Source organism: Epinephelus fuscoguttatus, linkage group LG19, assembly GCF_011397635.1.
Source record: "Epinephelus fuscoguttatus linkage group LG19, E.fuscoguttatus.final_Chr_v1".
NCBI classification, from domain to species: domain Eukaryota; kingdom Metazoa; phylum Chordata; class Actinopteri; order Perciformes; family Serranidae; genus Epinephelus; species Epinephelus fuscoguttatus.
Window position 1 is genome coordinate 36,558,951 of NC_064770.1, and position 19,292 is coordinate 36,578,242.

The 19,292-nt window shown below is 43.2% G+C and overlaps 3 protein-coding genes across 3 annotated transcripts in view; 1 reads left to right on the top strand and 2 right to left on the bottom strand.

Moving 5' to 3' along the window:
- Window positions 1-19,292, top strand: part of kri1 (KRI1 homolog) — a 602,835-nt gene that overhangs the window by 237,214 nt on the left and 346,329 nt on the right. The gene's annotated exons all lie outside the window — the stretch shown is intronic.
- On the bottom strand, window positions 2-8,184 carry mcm5 (minichromosome maintenance complex component 5). Its single transcript, XM_049560686.1, has 16 exons — window positions 7,858-8,184; window positions 6,025-6,151; window positions 5,785-5,913; window positions 5,525-5,697; window positions 5,265-5,420; window positions 4,999-5,168; window positions 4,736-4,907; window positions 4,543-4,654; window positions 4,099-4,242; window positions 3,949-4,014; window positions 3,692-3,868; window positions 3,458-3,570; window positions 3,219-3,347; window positions 2,965-3,107; window positions 2,417-2,544; window positions 2-320 (listed from the first exon to the last, which is right to left on the bottom strand). The coding sequence occupies exons 1-16, from the start codon at window positions 8,034-8,036 to the stop codon at window positions 219-221; spliced, it is 2,220 nt and encodes a 739-aa protein (XP_049416643.1). The 5' UTR covers window positions 8,037-8,184; the 3' UTR covers window positions 2-218.
- Window positions 10,426-18,855, bottom strand: gcat (glycine C-acetyltransferase). The gene is made up of 9 exons (XM_049560756.1): window positions 18,549-18,855; window positions 15,872-16,002; window positions 15,198-15,299; window positions 14,949-15,095; window positions 13,854-14,008; window positions 12,149-12,231; window positions 11,895-12,066; window positions 11,035-11,156; window positions 10,426-10,782 (listed from the first exon to the last, which is right to left on the bottom strand). The coding sequence occupies exons 1-9, from the start codon at window positions 18,766-18,768 to the stop codon at window positions 10,631-10,633; spliced, it is 1,284 nt and encodes a 427-aa protein (XP_049416713.1). The 5' UTR covers window positions 18,769-18,855; the 3' UTR covers window positions 10,426-10,630.

A 19,292-nucleotide genomic window follows, 5' to 3' on the forward strand; every position in this document is an offset into this window, starting at 1 on the left:
GTGACTTCAAATACTTTATTTTTTTAACATCTTAATGTGACATTTTTCACTGTTTACTTTGATCAGACTGTTGGTGCCTTAAAACCAAACTGAAATCAACTCCGTCACTTTTCACCGGGGCTGAGATCAGGAATTATTCTGCGATGCAGAGCGACACAAACAAACAGGCACAAACTATTTACATAAACAACAACATGTGTGAGAGCTCAGTTCTTTTTCTATTTGACTCTGTAGAGAACCTTCCTCTGCATGCGGTGCTGCAGCTCGCCCCTCCTCAGCATCAGGTGCAGGACTTTGTAGATGGCGTGCTCTGGGTATTTCTGTACAGTGGAACAAACGGGAGAACACGCAGAGGTTACGCCGAGAAAAAAAACTCTTACTTTGGTCTAGTTTTCCTTCTCTAAACTGGTTTTCATTTTCTATGTTGCCTTTGTGTGCTGCACAAATAACCCGTCTCATCTTGCCTGAGGTGAAACTCGCATAAGACACGCTGCAGATCTACATATTTCTTTCTGTGAGTAGGAAACAGTAGTCTTCCTCTTTTCACTCTCGGACTGAACGCCCACAGGTCATTAAAAGCACTTATCACAAATGATCAGGAACTAATCTGTGTTCATTTCTTTTTAAGCCCCTACCTAAAACTGTAGTTGTTTTAACGCAGGATATCGCTGGTTAACCTCCTGAGAACATGTCGGCCTGTAGGTTAATCTTGCTACTCTCTAGCTGAACAGCAGCACTATGCTGTACCACATTAAGAACAAAGCTAATAAGGTATTAATGCCACACTGGTTAGTTAGCCTTGGCTGCTCTGCACCAGGTCAGCAGGAAGCTAGCTAGCGGCTCCGCTTATTTGGTGGTAACATGGTGCCAACCCGTGGTGGTGGGCTGGTGTCAAAGGTTAGAGATGACCCCAGCCAAAGAGGAGGGGCCATGACATGGTCTAATGGTTGACCTTGAAATTGGATCAAGTAAGACAATTTTTGGTAGCACTTTACTTGAAGGTATCTACATAAGGGTGACATGACACTGTCATAACTATGATGTGACACGGTCATGAACCTGTCATAAACATTATGTACATGTCATAAACGTTTGACTGCTGTCACTGAGTGTCATTTGGTTTTTGTAATGACAAGTTGACATTGTTTGGGTTGTCTTGATTATGACAACTTGACATTAATCAAAGTGACATTACCAGAAGTTGTCTTTGTCATGACAAGTTGACATTAACCAGGATGACACTAACTGACATTAACAAGAAATGCACCTCTTTGTGTGTTCATGACAAGGTGACATTATGATTATTACTGTTAAAGACATCTTGTGGTAATGTCACTTTGATTAATGTCAAGTTGTCATAATCAAGACAACCCAAACAACGTCAACTTGTCATTACAAAAACCGAATGACACTTAATGACAGCAGTCATAAACGTTTTTGACATGTACATAATGTTCATGACAGGTTCATGTCATAGTTATGACAGTTTCATGTCACTCTTATGTAGATACCTTCAAGTATAGTGTTACCCAATTTACTTACAGAACTTGATTTGTCAGTGTTTTAAGTCAGTAAGTTATATAAGCCCACTAATATATGAGGCGGACTCAGCCTGATTAGCTAAATCAAAATGGCGGACCGAATCCCAGGAGCTCCAAAGAGGAGCCAGGTACAGGGAGAGCAGGAAAATAAAAGGAGCAGAGAGGCATTAAACAGCAAAACGTGAAGCAGCAGCAGGTGTGAAGGGCGAAGCTGAAGGTGAGAAGAGAGGCAGGCTCATTTTTAGGAAGAAAAGCTGCTGTTCCTGCACAGTTTGAAAGCTACAGTGGTTATCATATTAAACTAGAGGACCATTGGCATCCACCATTTCAGGATATCTGGTCGGAAACGGGGCCAAATAACGCTCCAAAGTTAGGCTAACTTTTAGCGAGGGAAAAAGGAACATGGCCATTTTTCAAACTGGTGTATTTAAACATGTCTGCATGCTGGCGTCCCTGAGCAGTGTTGGAGTTACATTTCTGCTGTGCACACAAGTTGACCAGTGTTTGATTAAAGTAGTGTTTTTCAGTCATGATTTGATTGTGTGATGTACTAATACCTCGCAGTAACTTCTTCAGTCAATGTCTGATTTTACTTTTCTCTAATCATGTATTGGAGGGCATTTTTTCCAGCCAAAAAAAACCAAAAAAAACACTTAACACGTGTGGAAATATGATTAATTGGATTATAATTGCAGGAAGCAAACCATTCAGCATGGTGATGTGTGTAGAGATTTAAAATTGTAATTTAAAGTCACATTTTAGTCTTTTTTGATTAGTTTCAGTCAACATTTCCTCAGTGGAAGTTTTCATTTGAGTCTTGTTTCACATCACTCTATATGTATAACCATTTTCCTTCATGATATTGTCACACTGACCTGTTTGGTGAAGTCCTGGACGATGCTGTGCTCGGACACCTGGGAGCCGATGGCAAAACGTCTCTTCAGCTGCTTCTCAACGCGTGAGATCATCTCCTGGTCCTCCTGAGACGTGAAGCCCTCCACTCCTGGAGACAGAACAGGGTCAGACAGACGTTCAGAAAACATAAAGCTATTATAGTGTGTCCAGTTTAAAGATACGATGTCACTCTACAGATCCGTCAGGTAAACTCAGGCATCAAAAACACCACCTGTCACATTCTAAATGTGTTTATTAAGTGATTTAAACTTATTTTACACAATCATATGTAGTATTTTTTCATAAAATTGAACTGTCAGTGTTTATCTTGGCTTTGGTCAAATTTGCATTTTGACTACAAACACTTAGGCTGATTTCTAGATGCATGTAGGCCCTGCGTGGTCTCTCCTAGGTATTGTAAAACTCAAACATCCTTATGCATTTTCCTTCCACTGAACCATGACTTGTGTCCTTACACTCCTGAAGATCCACGCGTTATAATAGTCACAAGTACGAAACCAAAACACACCTGAGAGGCTGCCGGACAGCGCAGCGTCCAGTGTGGAGACCTGGAAGAGTCTGAGAGCCTCGTCGACCTCTTCCTCTCCGGCCACGGCCTGCAGCTTCATCTTGGCCAGAGACTCTGCGATACGCACCACCGCCTCCAGCTGCCTGAAGACGCAAAAACACACATGATGACTGAGGAGCACTGACGCATCAACAGGTGGAGTTTAAAGGATCATCACTGATGAGTGGATTTGAACAGCAGCATGTTAAACCTACCTGACAGTGATGGGGATGGAGGGTCTCTTGTCAGTCTCTCTCTCGTGCTCTCGGGCGCCGCTCCTCATCACCACGTATCTGTTCTTCAGCTTCTCCGCAGCCGCAGCAGAGAGCCGAGGTCCGCATTTCCTGCGAGCAAACATTCACACCAAATCATGTTATTGAGTCCAGTAAGAGCAGAGAGTTATTTCATCATGAGTGGAAGAAAATGTGCAACAAACACTAATGTAGAGACTCACGTTCTGGAGTAGGCGATGTATTTCTTGAAGGTGGCGAGCGGGATCTCGCCCTCGACACCTTCGGTCTGTGTCTGAGCGCTCAGGTGGACGTTCATCACGTGACGAGCCAGTGTCTACAAACACACAAGTATTAAAGAACATTAAACTCAATATAAATGTTGACGATGTAAAGGATTTGCACGAGTACAAATCCGGCTTTAGAAGCAGCGTCCTCTGTCACGTGCGTCTCCTCACCATGTCTCTCTGCTGGTCGTGCTGATCCTTGATGATGAAGATCATGTCGAAACGGGACAGGATGGTTGGCATGAAGTCGATGTTGTCCTCCCCCTTTGTGTCGTCCCAGCGACCGAACACGGAGTTAGCAGCAGCGAGCACGGAGCAGCGGGAGTTGAGGGTGGTGGTGATGCCGGCCTGGGAGGAGTCAGGATGTTAGTTCGGCCTGTGATCCACTCAGTGCAGAGAGGAAACTGTGATGTGAGGTCAGTAAATACCTTGGCGATGGAGATGGTCTGCTGCTCCATGGCTTCATGGATGGCCACTCTGTCGTCTTCTCTCATCTGAACAACACAAGTAGTTTGTCTTTAATCCGGGGACACAGATAAAGTTAACGTCCTCCTGCTGCTATATGAGATGGTTTTTACCTTGTCAAACTCATCGATGCACACGACTCCTCCGTCGGCCAGCACCATGGCTCCGCCCTCCATGATGAAACCACGAGTGTTGGGGTCCCTCAGCACAGAGGCGGTCAGACCGGCTGCACTGCTGCCTTTACCTGAGGTATAAACCTGGAGACACACGGAGACGGCTCAGCATCAGAGGGTCAAGTTACAACACAGTCTCACTGCGACCTCGGTCATGAACTTTGTGGGACGCCGCGTGCATGGTCTCCCTTTAAATTATACTTAGTTTTTACAGGAAATACACCGCTCTCCCAAGTGTTTGTTCGACCCATCCATGTCAGTGTCTGACGCTGGAAGTCGCTGATCAATGGCTGATCATCGATGACTTCGGAGTGAGACCAGGTTGCTATTTACAAGCCACAAGAAAAGATAATATTGAGTTGCCATGGGAGGCTGGATATTTACCCCAATAGGTGAACATCTCTCCACAAACTTGAGCAGCTGAGACTTGGCTGTACCCGGATCTCCCAGCATCAACAGGTTGATGTCGCCCCTGCGAGTCAGACCGTCAGGCAGCCTGAAAGAACAGCAAGCGTCACTAAACGTGTGAGGAGAGGGTTTACACTTCACTGCTCTGGAGTACATGTGTGAGCCTCACCTCTTCCTCGACCCTCCGAACAGCAGACAGGTGATGGCCTTCTTCAGATCATCACTGCCGTAGATGGAGGGAGCGACGGAGCTGGCCAGAGAGGTGTAGATGTTAGGAGTGGCAGCGAGTGCTCTCAGCTCCTCCTCTTCCTGTGGAGAGACTGATCCAGTCGCACCACGACCTGGAAGACAAAAAACATCAACATCCAACTCCTCCGTCCCCAGAAAGGAAATGCATTCATTACACTAATAGACGAGTGTTTTAATGTTTACCTGCACCCTCTGTGTCCATCTGGATGCCGACCACCCGCAGGTAGGACGCACGGATCCCCACACCAGCGCTTTTCTCTTTGCCTTTGGTCTTCGCAGCAGCCATCTTCTTGATGGAGTAGATACCCATGATGGTCACTCTGTTGCCTGGGACCACACGGTCACACAGATACCTGAGAGAGGAGGAGCAGATGAAACAAGTTTGAGCTAACAGTGCTTTATGTTTCTAACTCTGTGGATGGACCAATGCCTGAGAGTTTGCTCCGCACCGGTCACAGTAGAGCTGCAGGTGACGGGGCATCTCTCCGTGAGGCACCGCGTCTGGAGACTCCTGCAGGCGCAGCGTCTGGAAGTCGACGCAAACACAGCGGTCTGGGATGATGAAGTAGGGGTCGACAGGACACTTCACTCTTCCAACATTCTCACTGAGAAGAGAGGAAAGTTGTTGAACTTAATGGGAAGATGTTTGTTTTGAAATGCTCACGTCAGTCATTCCTGTTGCCTTCTTGATCCAGACGTTCACACTCACGTGTTGCACTTGCGTGGCAGAGCGTAACCCTGCAGGCCCGGGGGCAGAGGGATGTTGCTTATGATGTTGCGGCAGCCGCGACACTGCAGACACACTTTGGTAGCCTTCGCCCTCACTGCTGTGGCTGAGATGATGATGCCGTGGATCTTCACCAGACGAGACACCTGCTCGGACTGCAGGAGGAGGGGAACAACATGATGTCATCAAACGGTCGATGAGAAACATGAGAATGAGAGATATAAAAAGGAGTGTGTTTGTACCTTGAGGCCACGGATGGAAGCGTGATGTGCGTCACTCTTCAGCATGACCTGGATGTCCTGGACTGTCTCCTCCCCTGCAGGACGGGGACGAGTCACCTCGTCAGCCACCTCCTTCGCAGCCTCCTCAAGCTGTAACGTAGAGTGGAGAGTTAGAGGAAAGAAATCACTGTAACTGTGGCTGTGTGAAACTGGCTCACCAGTCATTTTAAAGTTATCACAGTATTTTAGTTTGAGACTGACCAGCGGCAGGTTCTCAGACGGCAGCTTGTAGAGACAGTCTGACAGATCCTCATCAAAACTGGCGAGGTCCTCCATCTCCACCTCCACCCAGTACTCCCCCAGGGTGTAGTGTCTCTTCAGGTCATCTCTGAATAAAATAAGAAGACAATAAACATTATTACATGGTGTTATAAAACTAAAGCTGTCAGAGCCCAGAACAAAAAGAACAGCAGCTATGAAGTCTGATCAAATAAAAGTTTGCGTGTATTGTCATGTGTAAATAAAAAAATGAATTTGTTGAGTGGCGCACTCTGCCTACGCAACAAAAAAAGGAAAAAGAAACCTTACAACAAAAAAGACATGAGAAAGAAAAATGAACAAAAAAACAAACATTACTGCAAAAATGAACCATCGTCGTAAAAAAAAGAAACATTACCACAAAAAACACACTTCCACAAAAAGAAAAATTATCATCTCCAAAAAAAAACACTGCCGCAAAAAGAAAAATTATCTCCAAAAAAAAAAAAAAAAACACTGCCGCAAAAAGAAAAATTATCTCCAAAAAAACCAAACAAAAAAACACTGCCGCAAAAAGAAAAATTATCTCCAAAAAAAAACCCACTGCCACAAAAAGAAAAATTATCTCCAAAAAAACAAACAAAAAAACACTGCCGCAAAAAGAAAAATTATCTCCAAAAAAAAAAAAAAACACTGCCGCAAAAAGAAAAATTATCTCCAAAAAAAACCACTGCCACAAAAAGAAAAATTATCTCCAAAAAAAAAAAAAAAAAACCACTGCCACAAAAAGAAAAATTATCATCTCCAAAAAAAAACACTGCCGCAAAAAGAAAAATTATCTCCAAAAAAAAAAACAAAAAAAACACTGCCGCAAAAAGAAAAATTATCTCCAAAAAAAAACCACTGCCACAAAAAGAAAAATTATCTCCAAAAAAAAAAAAAAAAACACTGCCGCAAAAAGAAAAATTATTGCAAAAAAACACTGCCACATATATGAAAACATAAATAAACACCTCTGCTAAAAAAAAAAAAAAAGAATCCATACTGCAAAAAATAAAATAAATTATACCACAAAAAGGAAAATTACAACAAAAAAAGACATTATGGCAAAAAAGAAGTATTAACACGAAAAAAAATTACAAAAAAAAACTGCCACAAAAAAGAAAAGTGACTGCAAAAAAAATTAGATACGTTACCGCAAAAAAAAATAAATAAATAAAAATAAATATATACCATTACTGCATAAAAAGAAGAAAGAATCAATACTGGAAAAAAATTGCCAAAAACTGTACCACAAAATAAAAAACATTGCCACAACAAAAGTTTTACCAAAATACATAAATAAATAAAAATAACAAGAAGAAACATTCCCACAAAAAATAAATAAATATTACCATAAAAACAACAACACTGTCACAGATACTGTAGCTTCCGCCTAATATTTTAAATTACACATTCAATTAACTGCACTTTTTGTCACTTGCATGGCCTCATATTCCAGCCACAAAGCTTGCTGCTTGACTGAACATACCATGCTCCAGAGATGCTGGGTCCTACATTTCCCATGATGCAACTCAATGCCCCCCGTCCTTCATTAGCTGTCTGTTACTTTTCAAGTCACAAGCCCACATTTAGAGGACTTTGATGACATCATCAGGGTCATTTTTTCAGACATTAGACATCTCCCACATCAGACTGTATGACACTGTGCTCCTCACGGTGAGTAAATCTAACGCCACATGTTCGGCTGCGTCTAACACTAGAGTCACACGGCTCAGCACTCGCTTTACACACCAGACTCTATTACCTGCAGGTGTGTGATGGTTATGAACGGACCTGTATTTGTAGGTGAAGCCGGTCCGGTCGGTCCCGACCCTGAACTGCCGGAGGAACTCCCTGAACCGCTTCTTGATGTGGACCCTCTTCTGTCCTCCTTCATCTCCTCCTGCTCCCTCTCCTCCTCCTCCTCCGAAGCTGTCACTGTAATAAACTCCCGGGTCGTCGAAGCCAGACATCCTGCAGCAGCTCGGCGATCAACACGGGACGAACCGGAGCTCAGGCTAAAGAGATATACGGTCAGATACGGTGGCCGTTAAACTACCGGAGACAAACGCTGCTCACGGTCTCTGCTCCGCGGCAAAAACTGAACTCTTTCCTGTCTGTTTCCCGCGAAACGATTCTCGCACCGCCCCTCTGCTGTGCTCTGATTGGCTAGAAGAAGATGCCACCCGCTACTATTGGTCACAGCGGCTTTGCGGGGGCGTGGTTTCGGCTTGAAGGTGGGGCTTGTGAGCACTGGTGGCGCGAAAAAGACAACAGGAGGAGGAAGCAGCAGCATGTGGAGCAGCAGAGACGAGACACAAAGGAGCAGGAGTACAAACTGATCACAGACACTGATTGAAGACTGTTTTGAAGGAGCTCTCTTTACTCTGCATATACAGTGGGGACTGTTGACAGTAAAATAATATATAACTGGGTCAGTTTAAGAGGTTTCTACGTCATTTTATTTTCTTAACCTCCAGATGTTTCCCTCTCCAGACATGTTGAAAGAGGAGACACCACAGATGAATGGGGTTAAACTTGGAATCAACAGATATCAGTTGATGACTTACATCAAGATAATTATTTTTTTGTAATAATTATAATTTATAAAGTGCTGTTTAAAACAGAGTTACAAAGTGCTTTACATGTCAACAATTAAAACAGACAAGACTTGAAATTAACTTTTAAAAGAACTGATTAAATGAACTAAACACTCAAGTAAAATCATTAAAGGCTCTCTGATAAAAGTGTGTGTTAAGAAGGGACTTAAAGAGATCTCTGCCTCGGCCGACCTGATTGTTCCAGAGCCTCGGGGCCCTGATAGGAAACACTCTGTCCCCTTTAGTTTTCAGCTGGACCTCTGGAATAGGCAAAAAAAAGACGTCTGCCCAAGGACCTCAAAGTAAGTCCTGGTGTGTACGGCACTGAGAGGTTGGAGATATAGCTGAAAAAAGACCTATCACTGTTAAAAAAAAAAAAAAAAAGAAAAAGAAAGAAAGAAACATTACCACAAAAAAAACCTTACGACAAAAAAAATACAGTATGGCAAAAAAGAAATATTACCACATAAAAACACTGCCGCAAAAAGAAAAATTATCGCAAAAAAACCCGCTGCAAAAAAAAAAAAAAAAAAAAAAAAAAATCTATATTTATATATTAACTCAAGAAAGAAACACGTCTGGTAAAAAAAAAAAACCCAAAAAAATCAATACCGCAATAAATACTGCAAAAAAAAAAAAAAATAAATAAAAATAAAAAATACCACAAAAAAGGAAAATTACAACAAAAAAGACATTATGGCAAAAAAGAAATATTACCACAAAAAATTACAAAAAACAAAAAACACTGCCACATAAAAGGAAAATTACTGCAAAAAAGAACTATCGCAGCAAAAAACAGAAATGTTACCGCAAAAAAAACCCCCAAAAATTAGCTGGGTTAGAGACCAGGAAGAGCCTTAAAAGTCATCAGTAACATCTTAAAATCCATCATAAAACATACTGGGAGCCAGTGTGAAGAGGCTGAAACTGGAGTGATGTGATCACGTATCGTGGCAGCTGAGTTCTGAACAGTCTGGAGTCGAGGCTGCTGCAGTGACCCAGGTGTGAAGACATGGAGGTGTGTACAATTGTCTGTGTCTTTAAAAGTTAAAATGAATAATATTTTAAAAGAAATATTTCTAAGATGATAAAAACGTGACTGCACAAGCTTGTAATACAAGTTTCCTGAGATCTTATGTCCTTGGAAGGAACCATCCTACCAAGGAAGGATCCTCGACTTTAAGAAACACCAGCTGTATATAAAGATGGACGACATGACAGCTCCCTAGAAGTGAAGCTGAAACATCTGCATGGTTCCCTTGTCGCTGGCTGCAGTGTAAGTCATATCACACTGATGTGCCTTATTTTTTCTGGTATGTTTGGTTTTAATTGGTTATTTGATGCTTTAAAAAAGGGGGTGTGACATCGTGATTGACAGCTGTGTGTGTCAGTTGGTGTGGTCACCATCAATAGTGCTGCTCACAATTGGTCGGACGCATGTATGGGTGGGAACTGGATGCCACGGAGGTTGCTGCTGTGCAGCTTCTGGCTCCAAATGATGTCACCAACACAAGATGGCAGCAGCCGTATCTGGAATATTTTAGCTTCGTTTTTGTACAGTGGGAGGAAGTGGAGACATGTCGTCCATCTTTGTGCACAGTCTTCACCACAGCCGCCCTACGCAACTAGTTTCATTACTAAATCAAGATTACAATCATTGGAACCATAATCTGTTGAACGGAGGAACAACTAAACTATAAGTAACTACACATTTTCTCCCTCATATACTTTTTTGTGTAATTAAAACAGAATCACAGCAACATGTTAGCAAAAGTGCTTTATTCAGCCGAGCAGACACAAACATAACATTAACCTCCGCTGACCTACAAATGCAAAGAATATTTCCATCACCATCATCCATAGGTCGTCAGTAACAGGCAGCACAATCTGTACGAGCAAGTGCTTCATTGTTCAGTGATTCACACACTGGCAGCTGAGTCTTCCTGGTCCCTGCTCATCTGTTGCCTTCAGGAGACGACTCCGTGTTTCCTGCCCGTCTGGATGAAAGCGTCGACGCAGTGGTCGATGTCTTCGTCTGTGTGGGCGGCTGAGATCTGAACGCGGATCCTGGCTTTGCCCTTTGGTACGACTGGGTAGGAGAATCCGATCACATAGATTCCTGTGGAGAGAGGAGACGTGTTAACAGAGGCTGGTGCTGTTTCTATGGCAACCAACGTGGATCATTCACATCCACTGTGCCAAACTGTACCTGTGTGACTTCTCATTAAAGAGGACTTATTATGCTTTTCCTCATTAAACATGTCACAATGTTAGACGATCATATTATATGTGACAAAAGTTTCACAGTCACAGATTCAACAGGGGCCACACTTTATAAAGTATATCAGCTCAGCGGCTCAGGTCGTCTCACCAAGCTTCAGCATATCATCGGCCATCACAGAGGCCAGCCGTGCGTCTCCCAGCATCACAGGACAGATGGGGTGAGCCGAGCCTGCGATGGTGAAGCCAGCCTGCGTCATCTTGTTCCTGAACCTGAGAGGAGAGCAGAGACACAAATATTATATTCATGGTTACAGAAGGAGCAGCAACGTGAGCGGGAATGCACCGAACACATCATGTTGTTTCAGCTGACAGCTCTACAGGTGACATTCCTGACACACTTCTTGTTTGTGACGGCCTGAAATCAACCAGCAAGCTAAGCTCTCGCACACACCTGGCTGCCTGCTCGTGTTTCACCAGGACTGAATCACAAAATCCTTCAAGATGAGGCACAAAGTCTTTTTTCAATAACAATTATCAGTGTGCTGATTTAGCTCACAGTTACATAATGTGGCCTGGAGGCAGCATGTGGGTGTTACTGAGCAGGGTTACGACTCAAGATGTGAGACAACTTTTTTTTTTCCTCTACATATCTGAATAACTGCTGCCAGGATAAATATTAGCTCATTCTGTTTCTGTTCAACAGCAAAGCAAAGACGTTGCCACAGTTTCTCCTCCTCAGTGTTTGAAGTTTTATTTCCATAAGCACATATGATGTGCATTAATATATGCAAAATTACAAAAAAGTATTATCTATTTAACCCTTTATACAGCACAGTACTGTGTATAACTCTGCTGTCAGAGGAAAGTTCATGTTAGCAGCTTAAATAAAAGAGAAAGAAACAATCCTGCTTTTGACCACAACTAATTGTTGCAGACATTTCAGAAGCTGGAATATACATGAACAAAAACACTGACACAGATATCCCCACTTCTCCCCAACAAACGCACCTCATGGTTTTGGCCGTCATGCTCTGAGAGATCTCGTTGGAGGCGAGCAGCAGCTCCACGGCCCGGGTGGCACAGCCCACCACAGGAGGGGGGAGGGAGTTGGAGAACAGGTACGGCCGCGAGCGCTGCCTCAGCAGGTCAATGAGCGGCTTCGGACCGACTGTGTAGCCACCTGGAGGAAGAAATGAAGACAGAGAAAGCTTTATGTATCGGTACCATAACAGCGCTTTGTCACAGGTTGGATAGAGACGTACCAGCAGCTCCGCCCAGTGCTTTCCCCAGGGTGGAGTTTATAATGTGAACTCTGTCCATCACTCCCAGCAGCTCGTCTGTTCCTCTGTAAATCACAGACAGTGGCACCGTTAGTTTAAACCCTCATAATGATAGAAAGACACAAAGCTTTATTTTACAAGAGCTCTGATGAGCACACTTTCTTACGTTAGTGACACCTACTGGTGATTTCAACAAACCAGAATTACTGCCTTGCAGCTGTATGCTTCCACAAATCATAACTTGTGGAGTGGCTAAATGATCAGTCAAGCTGTTCAGAGCTGTTCAGATGAGAGAGGAGCAGCTGCTGCGAGTGAATGCAAAATTGTCACCACTTCATCATTACATCCTTTTAGACATTTGTGTGGAATTTTGTCATAACTAGCGCGCAAATTCTTAAGTTATGGCTAAAACAGGTTTTTTTCAAGGTCAGAGTAACCTTCGACCACCAGAGTTCAAGTGGACATTTTGCCAAATTTGTGGAAACTTCCTCCAGGCCTTCCTGAAATACTGCCTTTACCAAGATGAGATGGACGTGAGGTCACAATCTGGTCTTACTCCGAAGTTGTCAAAATCTGGCATTTGGGCAGCTACCTGCAGCACCAGACATTATGAAAAAAACTGCCATTTTAACGTTGGCATGATACACAGCCGGTCGCTGTTATAGTTTAACAGAGCTCAGAGGCGTCAGTGGGAAATGTGGCTGGAAAAGAACATGAAAGTTAACGCGGCAAAAGACCGAGTTGGGCGAGTGGGAGGGGTGGTGGATGGGTCCAGCAAACACCGACTGTCACCCAGGAGAGCAGTGTTCGCGAATATAAAGAATATAAAGCCAAACCCTGTTCTTATTTCCTAAATCTGACCACGTGTGAGTGTTGGCAAATCATAACCACCAATATTTGTTGTTGAAGGAAAAAAAAGTCAATTCACAGTGCTGTACTGACGTAGTGCTTTTATTTTGAAAGAGACTGTATGTAAATGTTAAATTTCCTGCAGAACTTGTCATGGCATCCCAGAACGTCAACAACCAATGCACACAGGGTACCTTTCACGTCAAATCTGGGTGTGGAAGGTCCATGACCAAATGTCCATATGTGACGCAGTTGGAGTGAGAATGTGTTGGAGATCACAGTGACCTTGACCTTCGACCACCTAATTCTAATCAGTTCATCTTGAGTCCAAGTGAACGTTTGCGCCAAACTTGAAGAAATTCCCTCAAGGTGTTCTTGAGATATCCCGTTCACAAGAATGGGACAGACAAGGTCAAAGTGACCTTGACCTTTGAGCTATGGCCACTAAAATCTAATAAGTTAATCTTTGAGTCCAAGTGAACGTTTGTGCCAAACTTGACAAAACTTCCTCACGGTGTTCTTGAGATATTATGCTCAACGATAGGACAGACGGACAGACAACACAAAACATTACGCCCCCGGCCATGATTATCACCAGCACGGAGGCACATAAACAGCAACTAATTTTTACTGGGCTTGACGAAATTTCTACAAAATAAAATAATCATCTTGTTATAATAACGTGAAAGTTAATGCAAATTTTACATGAGGGGACAGACCAGATTTTTCATGTTCCTCTGATGGTTTGTGAAAAATAAAACATGAATTAAAAAGCAAAAAGAGAAAAAAAAAAGAATTGCACCTGTTGCATTTCAGGGTTACTCAGGATTTTACCCACCTGCCTCGGGGCCCCAGGAAGCCGGTGGCGTGGCATTCATCTATAAACACCATGGCTCCGTACTGCTCAGCCAGGTCGCAGATTCCTGGTAACGGAGCCACATCTCCATCCATAGAGAAGACGCCATCTGTCACTACCAGGCGCATCCGAGACGACTGAGGAGACAAAGCAGAGTCCTGATGATCAGTGGAGCACACAGCCTAATCAATACTGTGACCCTCACCTGACCCGTCACCTCAGCCATCAAGTTTAATGTACCATGAAATGGACACGCTATGACACCGACCTGAGTGAGCTCATCTAAATATGATCAAGGAGCATCAGGACAAAAAGTGCAACAGCAGGCTAACGGTGAGCTACACTGTGTCGTCTTTTAAGTGTTGTTTTATTTGTCTTTGGACTCTCGCAAGTAGGTGGAGAGGAGACGAAACAAAAGGGAGAATCGCTGCACTCTTATGATGGTCAGAAAAACTCTGCTGTTTTTCTTCTTATGATCCTGTATTCATATTTTGGGTCTTTTACACCATGTGTTTTATTGTTAAAGCAGCACTAGCAAAGTAAGCTGTTCCTTTATCCAGGGAACTTGTGTTTAAATGTGCATGTGTCAATAAATGCCTCGACTTGACTTGACTTGAAAACCAGGAAATATCAAGCTTGAGTAAGGACTGGGTTTGGTTGCGTCACATGATACTAGAGAGGTGAATCATTTTAACTGGTTGGTTCATCCAACATTACAAAACAAGACATACTTTCGCTCTGTCAGTTGTAGGGATATCTTGCTATTTTGGTTTTGCCTCTACCCAAATACAACTACAACTCTTCAAAGCCAGACTCCACTGACAAAAACAGTAATTTCACATCGCTGAAAACAGGAGCTGCTGGTCTACCACTGCCTCGACTGGGGGCATGCCGACTGACATCTACTGTATGTAACTGATTATGGATAAGCACCTCGTACAACCCCACTTCAAAAACTCCAAACTATCCCTTTAAATATGCAAATGTTTAACTTTTTAGACATTATGTCAGTAGCCTGAACATTATGTAAATACACAGTAATACTATTTGCTTCTTCTCGTCCTCCTCCTCACACACCTGAGCCTCTTTGAGCTTGGTCTCCAGATCACTGAGGTCCATGTGTTTGTAGCGCAGCCTCTTCGCTCGACACAGACGGATCCCATCAATGATGGAGGCGTGGTTTAGCTCGTCAGACAGCACGGCGTCATCTGGGCCCAACAGAACCTGGATTAAGAGTAATATCATACATTACTGATCGTAACAGGAGAATCCTTTCTGTTCTGAATCCAGTCGGCTTGAAGTAGTGTGAGCGTGAACATGACGTACCTCAAACAGTCCAGCGTTAGCGTCAAAGCAGCTAGCATAGAGGATGCAGTCCTCCCTCTCATGAAACTCTGCCAGCTTCTGCTCCAGGTTTTTGTGCAGATCCTGTGAACACAGAGTGAACTCAATGACATCCAGGAGATTTAGCTGCGTTACAGCTGCATATATGTTGTTATCCATGTGTTCAAGGGACAATTTGGATCTTTTCAAGTGGGGCTGTATGAGGCACTTATCCATAGTCAGTTTATTACATACAGTAGATGTCACTCAGCACGCCCCCATTTTGGGGAAGCAGGCAGGAGTACCACCACAGAAGCTAAGCAATGAAGTGCTGTGGACAGGGGGCAGCAGCAAAACATATTTTAGCCATCAGTTTATGTGTACACAATATTTAGAATATTTTCACTGCCTTTCAAGGTAGTAAAAATATTCTCCATACAGCATACACTAAAACTGATGCTGGCTAATTTTTTTTTTGCTGCTCCCCCCTCCACAGCAATATGTTGCTTCGCTTCTATGTCATTACTCCAGCCTGCTTCTCTAAACTGGGGCCGTTCAAACATACATCTACTGTTGGTAAAACACTGCCTATTGATACGTACCTCATACAACCCCACTTAAAAATATCTGAATTATCCCTTTAATGTGTTGATGAAGTGGTGAATTACTCATCATACCTGTGTGCCACAGATGAATCTGACAGAGCTCAATCCAGCACCATATGTCTTCAGAGCATCGATCCCCGCCTGCACCACCTCTGGGTGGCTCGACAGTCCGAGGTAGTTGTTGGCGCAGAAATTCAATATGCCTGACAGAGAGGGGGGGAGTTTAAAAAGAGAACAGGAACCCAAAGGTGAAAAGGTCACTGCACAGCTCAAATCAGTGAGACAACAATCACTGTCAGCAACACAAACCCTGCTATTTTTTGCTTGTGTGTGTATGTATACATTTTTCATTTCTCCGAGCTATTTGGGATCAGTAGGACCCGATAAGTATTAAAAAACTGAACATTGTCAACAATAATAAACTCTCAGTGTCCTCAAACAAGTACTTTCTAATCAGCAACATCTTTTCTGGCTACTGTCCTCAAAATTTGTTAACTTTGTTGTCATATCAAACTACAAAAATTATTAATCATAAATAAACAAGTTTCAACCATTAAATGTGATCAGGTTTTGTCCACTTTTGCGTCGGGATCGGCTGCAGACTAACTTGGCAGAGATGGCTGCCATCTTGTTTTTACATGGATTAGTATATGGTGCACTTCCGCATGTTCACCGATGGAAACATTGTTACAACTTTTACTTCCTCTAGATAGTCAACTGTGACGTGATCGTCTTCTTGGCATTTTGCCAGGGCCACTAGATGGGACGAAAAAGTGTCAACAATTTTCGCCACAAGAAAGACTTTGTCAACATCGGTTTTATGTAATAAGATTAAGTTTTCAGTCCATCCATCTCACTTCTGCCATTTTTTTGCAGCAGCAAAATGTGTCTAGTGGACTGAAAAAACAAATGATTTTATTATTCTAGACTATCTAAAGTTTAATTTTTATTTGTGATATTAATCATTTATAGAATTAAAAAGTTGATACTTGGCACTGTGTGACGATACGACATCGCCACACAAAAATATTACGATACTATGTTGTATCGATTTTTTCCCCCACCCCTAATATATATTTTTTGCTCATTTCTTTTTGTTTTGCAAAAAGGCAAGTTTCACTAGCCTGGCGTGTCCAGACCCAATTTGCAAAACGCGAATGGGTCTGGACACGGAGTGTACATTTCCTCTATTCCTGAGGGGCGGTATAAACGGCTGTCACTCAAGGTGCCCCTTCATGTGATTGTAAAGACGGAAAACCAATCAGAGTAAACGAAACGTGTGACGTAGGCTAGCACAACGCCACTGTAAACAGACCAGCAAGCAAGTGCAGTGTGCAGTGGAGATGAGCTGTGATGATGTCTGGGAAAGAGTGTTGCTGTCTTTGCGGATTTCCTCCTCACTGTGGACTCCGAGTTGCATGGCTGTGATTCCCAGCTTGGTCTCTTCCCTGACCTGCTCCTCCATGAGAGCAACTAGCAGAGAAACAACAATAGCAACTGGGTTTTCACTGAGTCCCATCTTTTTCCCGATCAACTGAGACAGTCGGTAAATTAAACTTTTACCAATCCCTGTAGGAAGGACAGCAAACACATCCTTTTTTCAATAAAAGCTTTCAGTGCAGCCGTTTGTTCTGCTTTAAAAGAAAATGTACATTCCAGTTCGTTCAACACATTTACCATCGCAGTTTCAAAATCAGTAGCCATGTTGGTTGTTGACGAAATGCATTCACTCCGCTCCTTGTCCCTCATATTCTGATGACGTGCCCGCCCCAAAGTAATAAACGGTTGTGACTGGCCCGGTAAGCTTTAACCGATGCCAGAATATTTCATTCTGCTTAACTTGGTTCTGTTGTCCTCGTTCATGGACACTTTTTAGTGCCATCTAGTGGGCAGTGAGAGCACTTTACACTAATCCATGTAAAAACAAGATGGCAGCCATCTCTGCTAAGTCCGTCTGCAGCTGATCCTGACACAAAAGTGGACAAAACCTGATCACATTTTATGGTTGAAACTTGTTTATTTATGATTAAAAACGTTTGTAGTTTGATATGACATACAAACTTTACCAATTTTAGCCACAAGCTCAGACACTGTTAATTAAAAAGTACTCATTTGAAGACATTGGGACTTTATTACTGACAGTGTTTAGTTTTTTATATGTATCAGGTCCTACTGATCACAAATAGCTCAGAGAAATTAAAAAATGCACACCAAACAAAATGTCAGGTCTCATGATGATAAAACCAACACATGAGGACAAAGAGAGACAGTAACAATGCATGGGACAGAGGCTGAATGGGACAGTCAGTGAGGGGTTATGGCCTGGAGCCAGCGGCCATTCATGAATCAGCAGAGTCACATTTTGGCAAAGGTAAACACAGGCTGAACAGGTAACACAATGGAGACGAGCTGCTGCAGTGTTCACCTCTGAATTCAACGCAAAACACGTTTCTTTTAGCCACAAAACTAAAGTTTAGATTATAAAATATGAAAGTTGCATGTTATATGTGTGGACAGGTGTCAGTGGTGTGGAACATTAGGGAGCCCGTGTGTCCTCCAGTTCCATGACTGAAGTTAGTCTGAGTTTCACATCAAGATAACAACTGAAAAACGACCACTAACATGTTTTTATCTTTACTTTACACCCATGGTGCGTTTAAGGACCATAAAGTCTCAGCTTTGCACCCATGGTGCGTTTAAGGACCATAAAGTCCTCCTGTCACCACGTACTTAAAGCCCCACCACTCACTGCTCTGACTGCCGTCCACGTTGATCTGCGGTCCCTGCTTTGACGTGATGATCCTCTCCGCTTTCCACGTCCCCGCCGCTCGGATACCGTCGAGCTCGCTCTCCAGCACCGCTCTGGCTTCAGCCACGGCGGCGTAGTTCCGGTTCAGAGCCGCGGCGGAGGGCCGCAGGACGCCCCGGGCCGGTCTCACCAAACTGCGGGCAACTTTTCCGAGAGACATGTCGGTAACACGGTTTGTTAGAGGGGTCCCTCGGTGTCACACGGAGACGAAGGAAAACTGTTGGCGTAAAGACGGAGGCGAGGCCGGTACGTCATCACGTAACAAAGATGGGTGTATGTGCGCCGGACCAATCAGAGGCGAGGGCACTTGCGAGGTGGCTTATTTCGTCCAATCAGAGTTCAGTATTTACTTTCCCGTTCAGATCCAGTGTGTTGCTTAATGTGAGCTGTAAGTGACTTACTTAAGTCTCTTTGTAAAAACAAAACAACCTCACCTCTCACTAACTGTGAAAATTACTATAATAAATATTTATAATAAAAAATATTGTGTTACAACTACAGAAACACATTTATTGTCATTGTTACCCCACACACACACAAACAAACTGACCCTGGTTACCTTGCATGACCCTCATTTTTTTCTTGCATTGCAGAGTGATTCAGGATATAACAAAATTGTAACTCTGATAAACATGTAATGGCGTCCCACATGTGGATATACTGATGCTAAATGGACCAGTAACA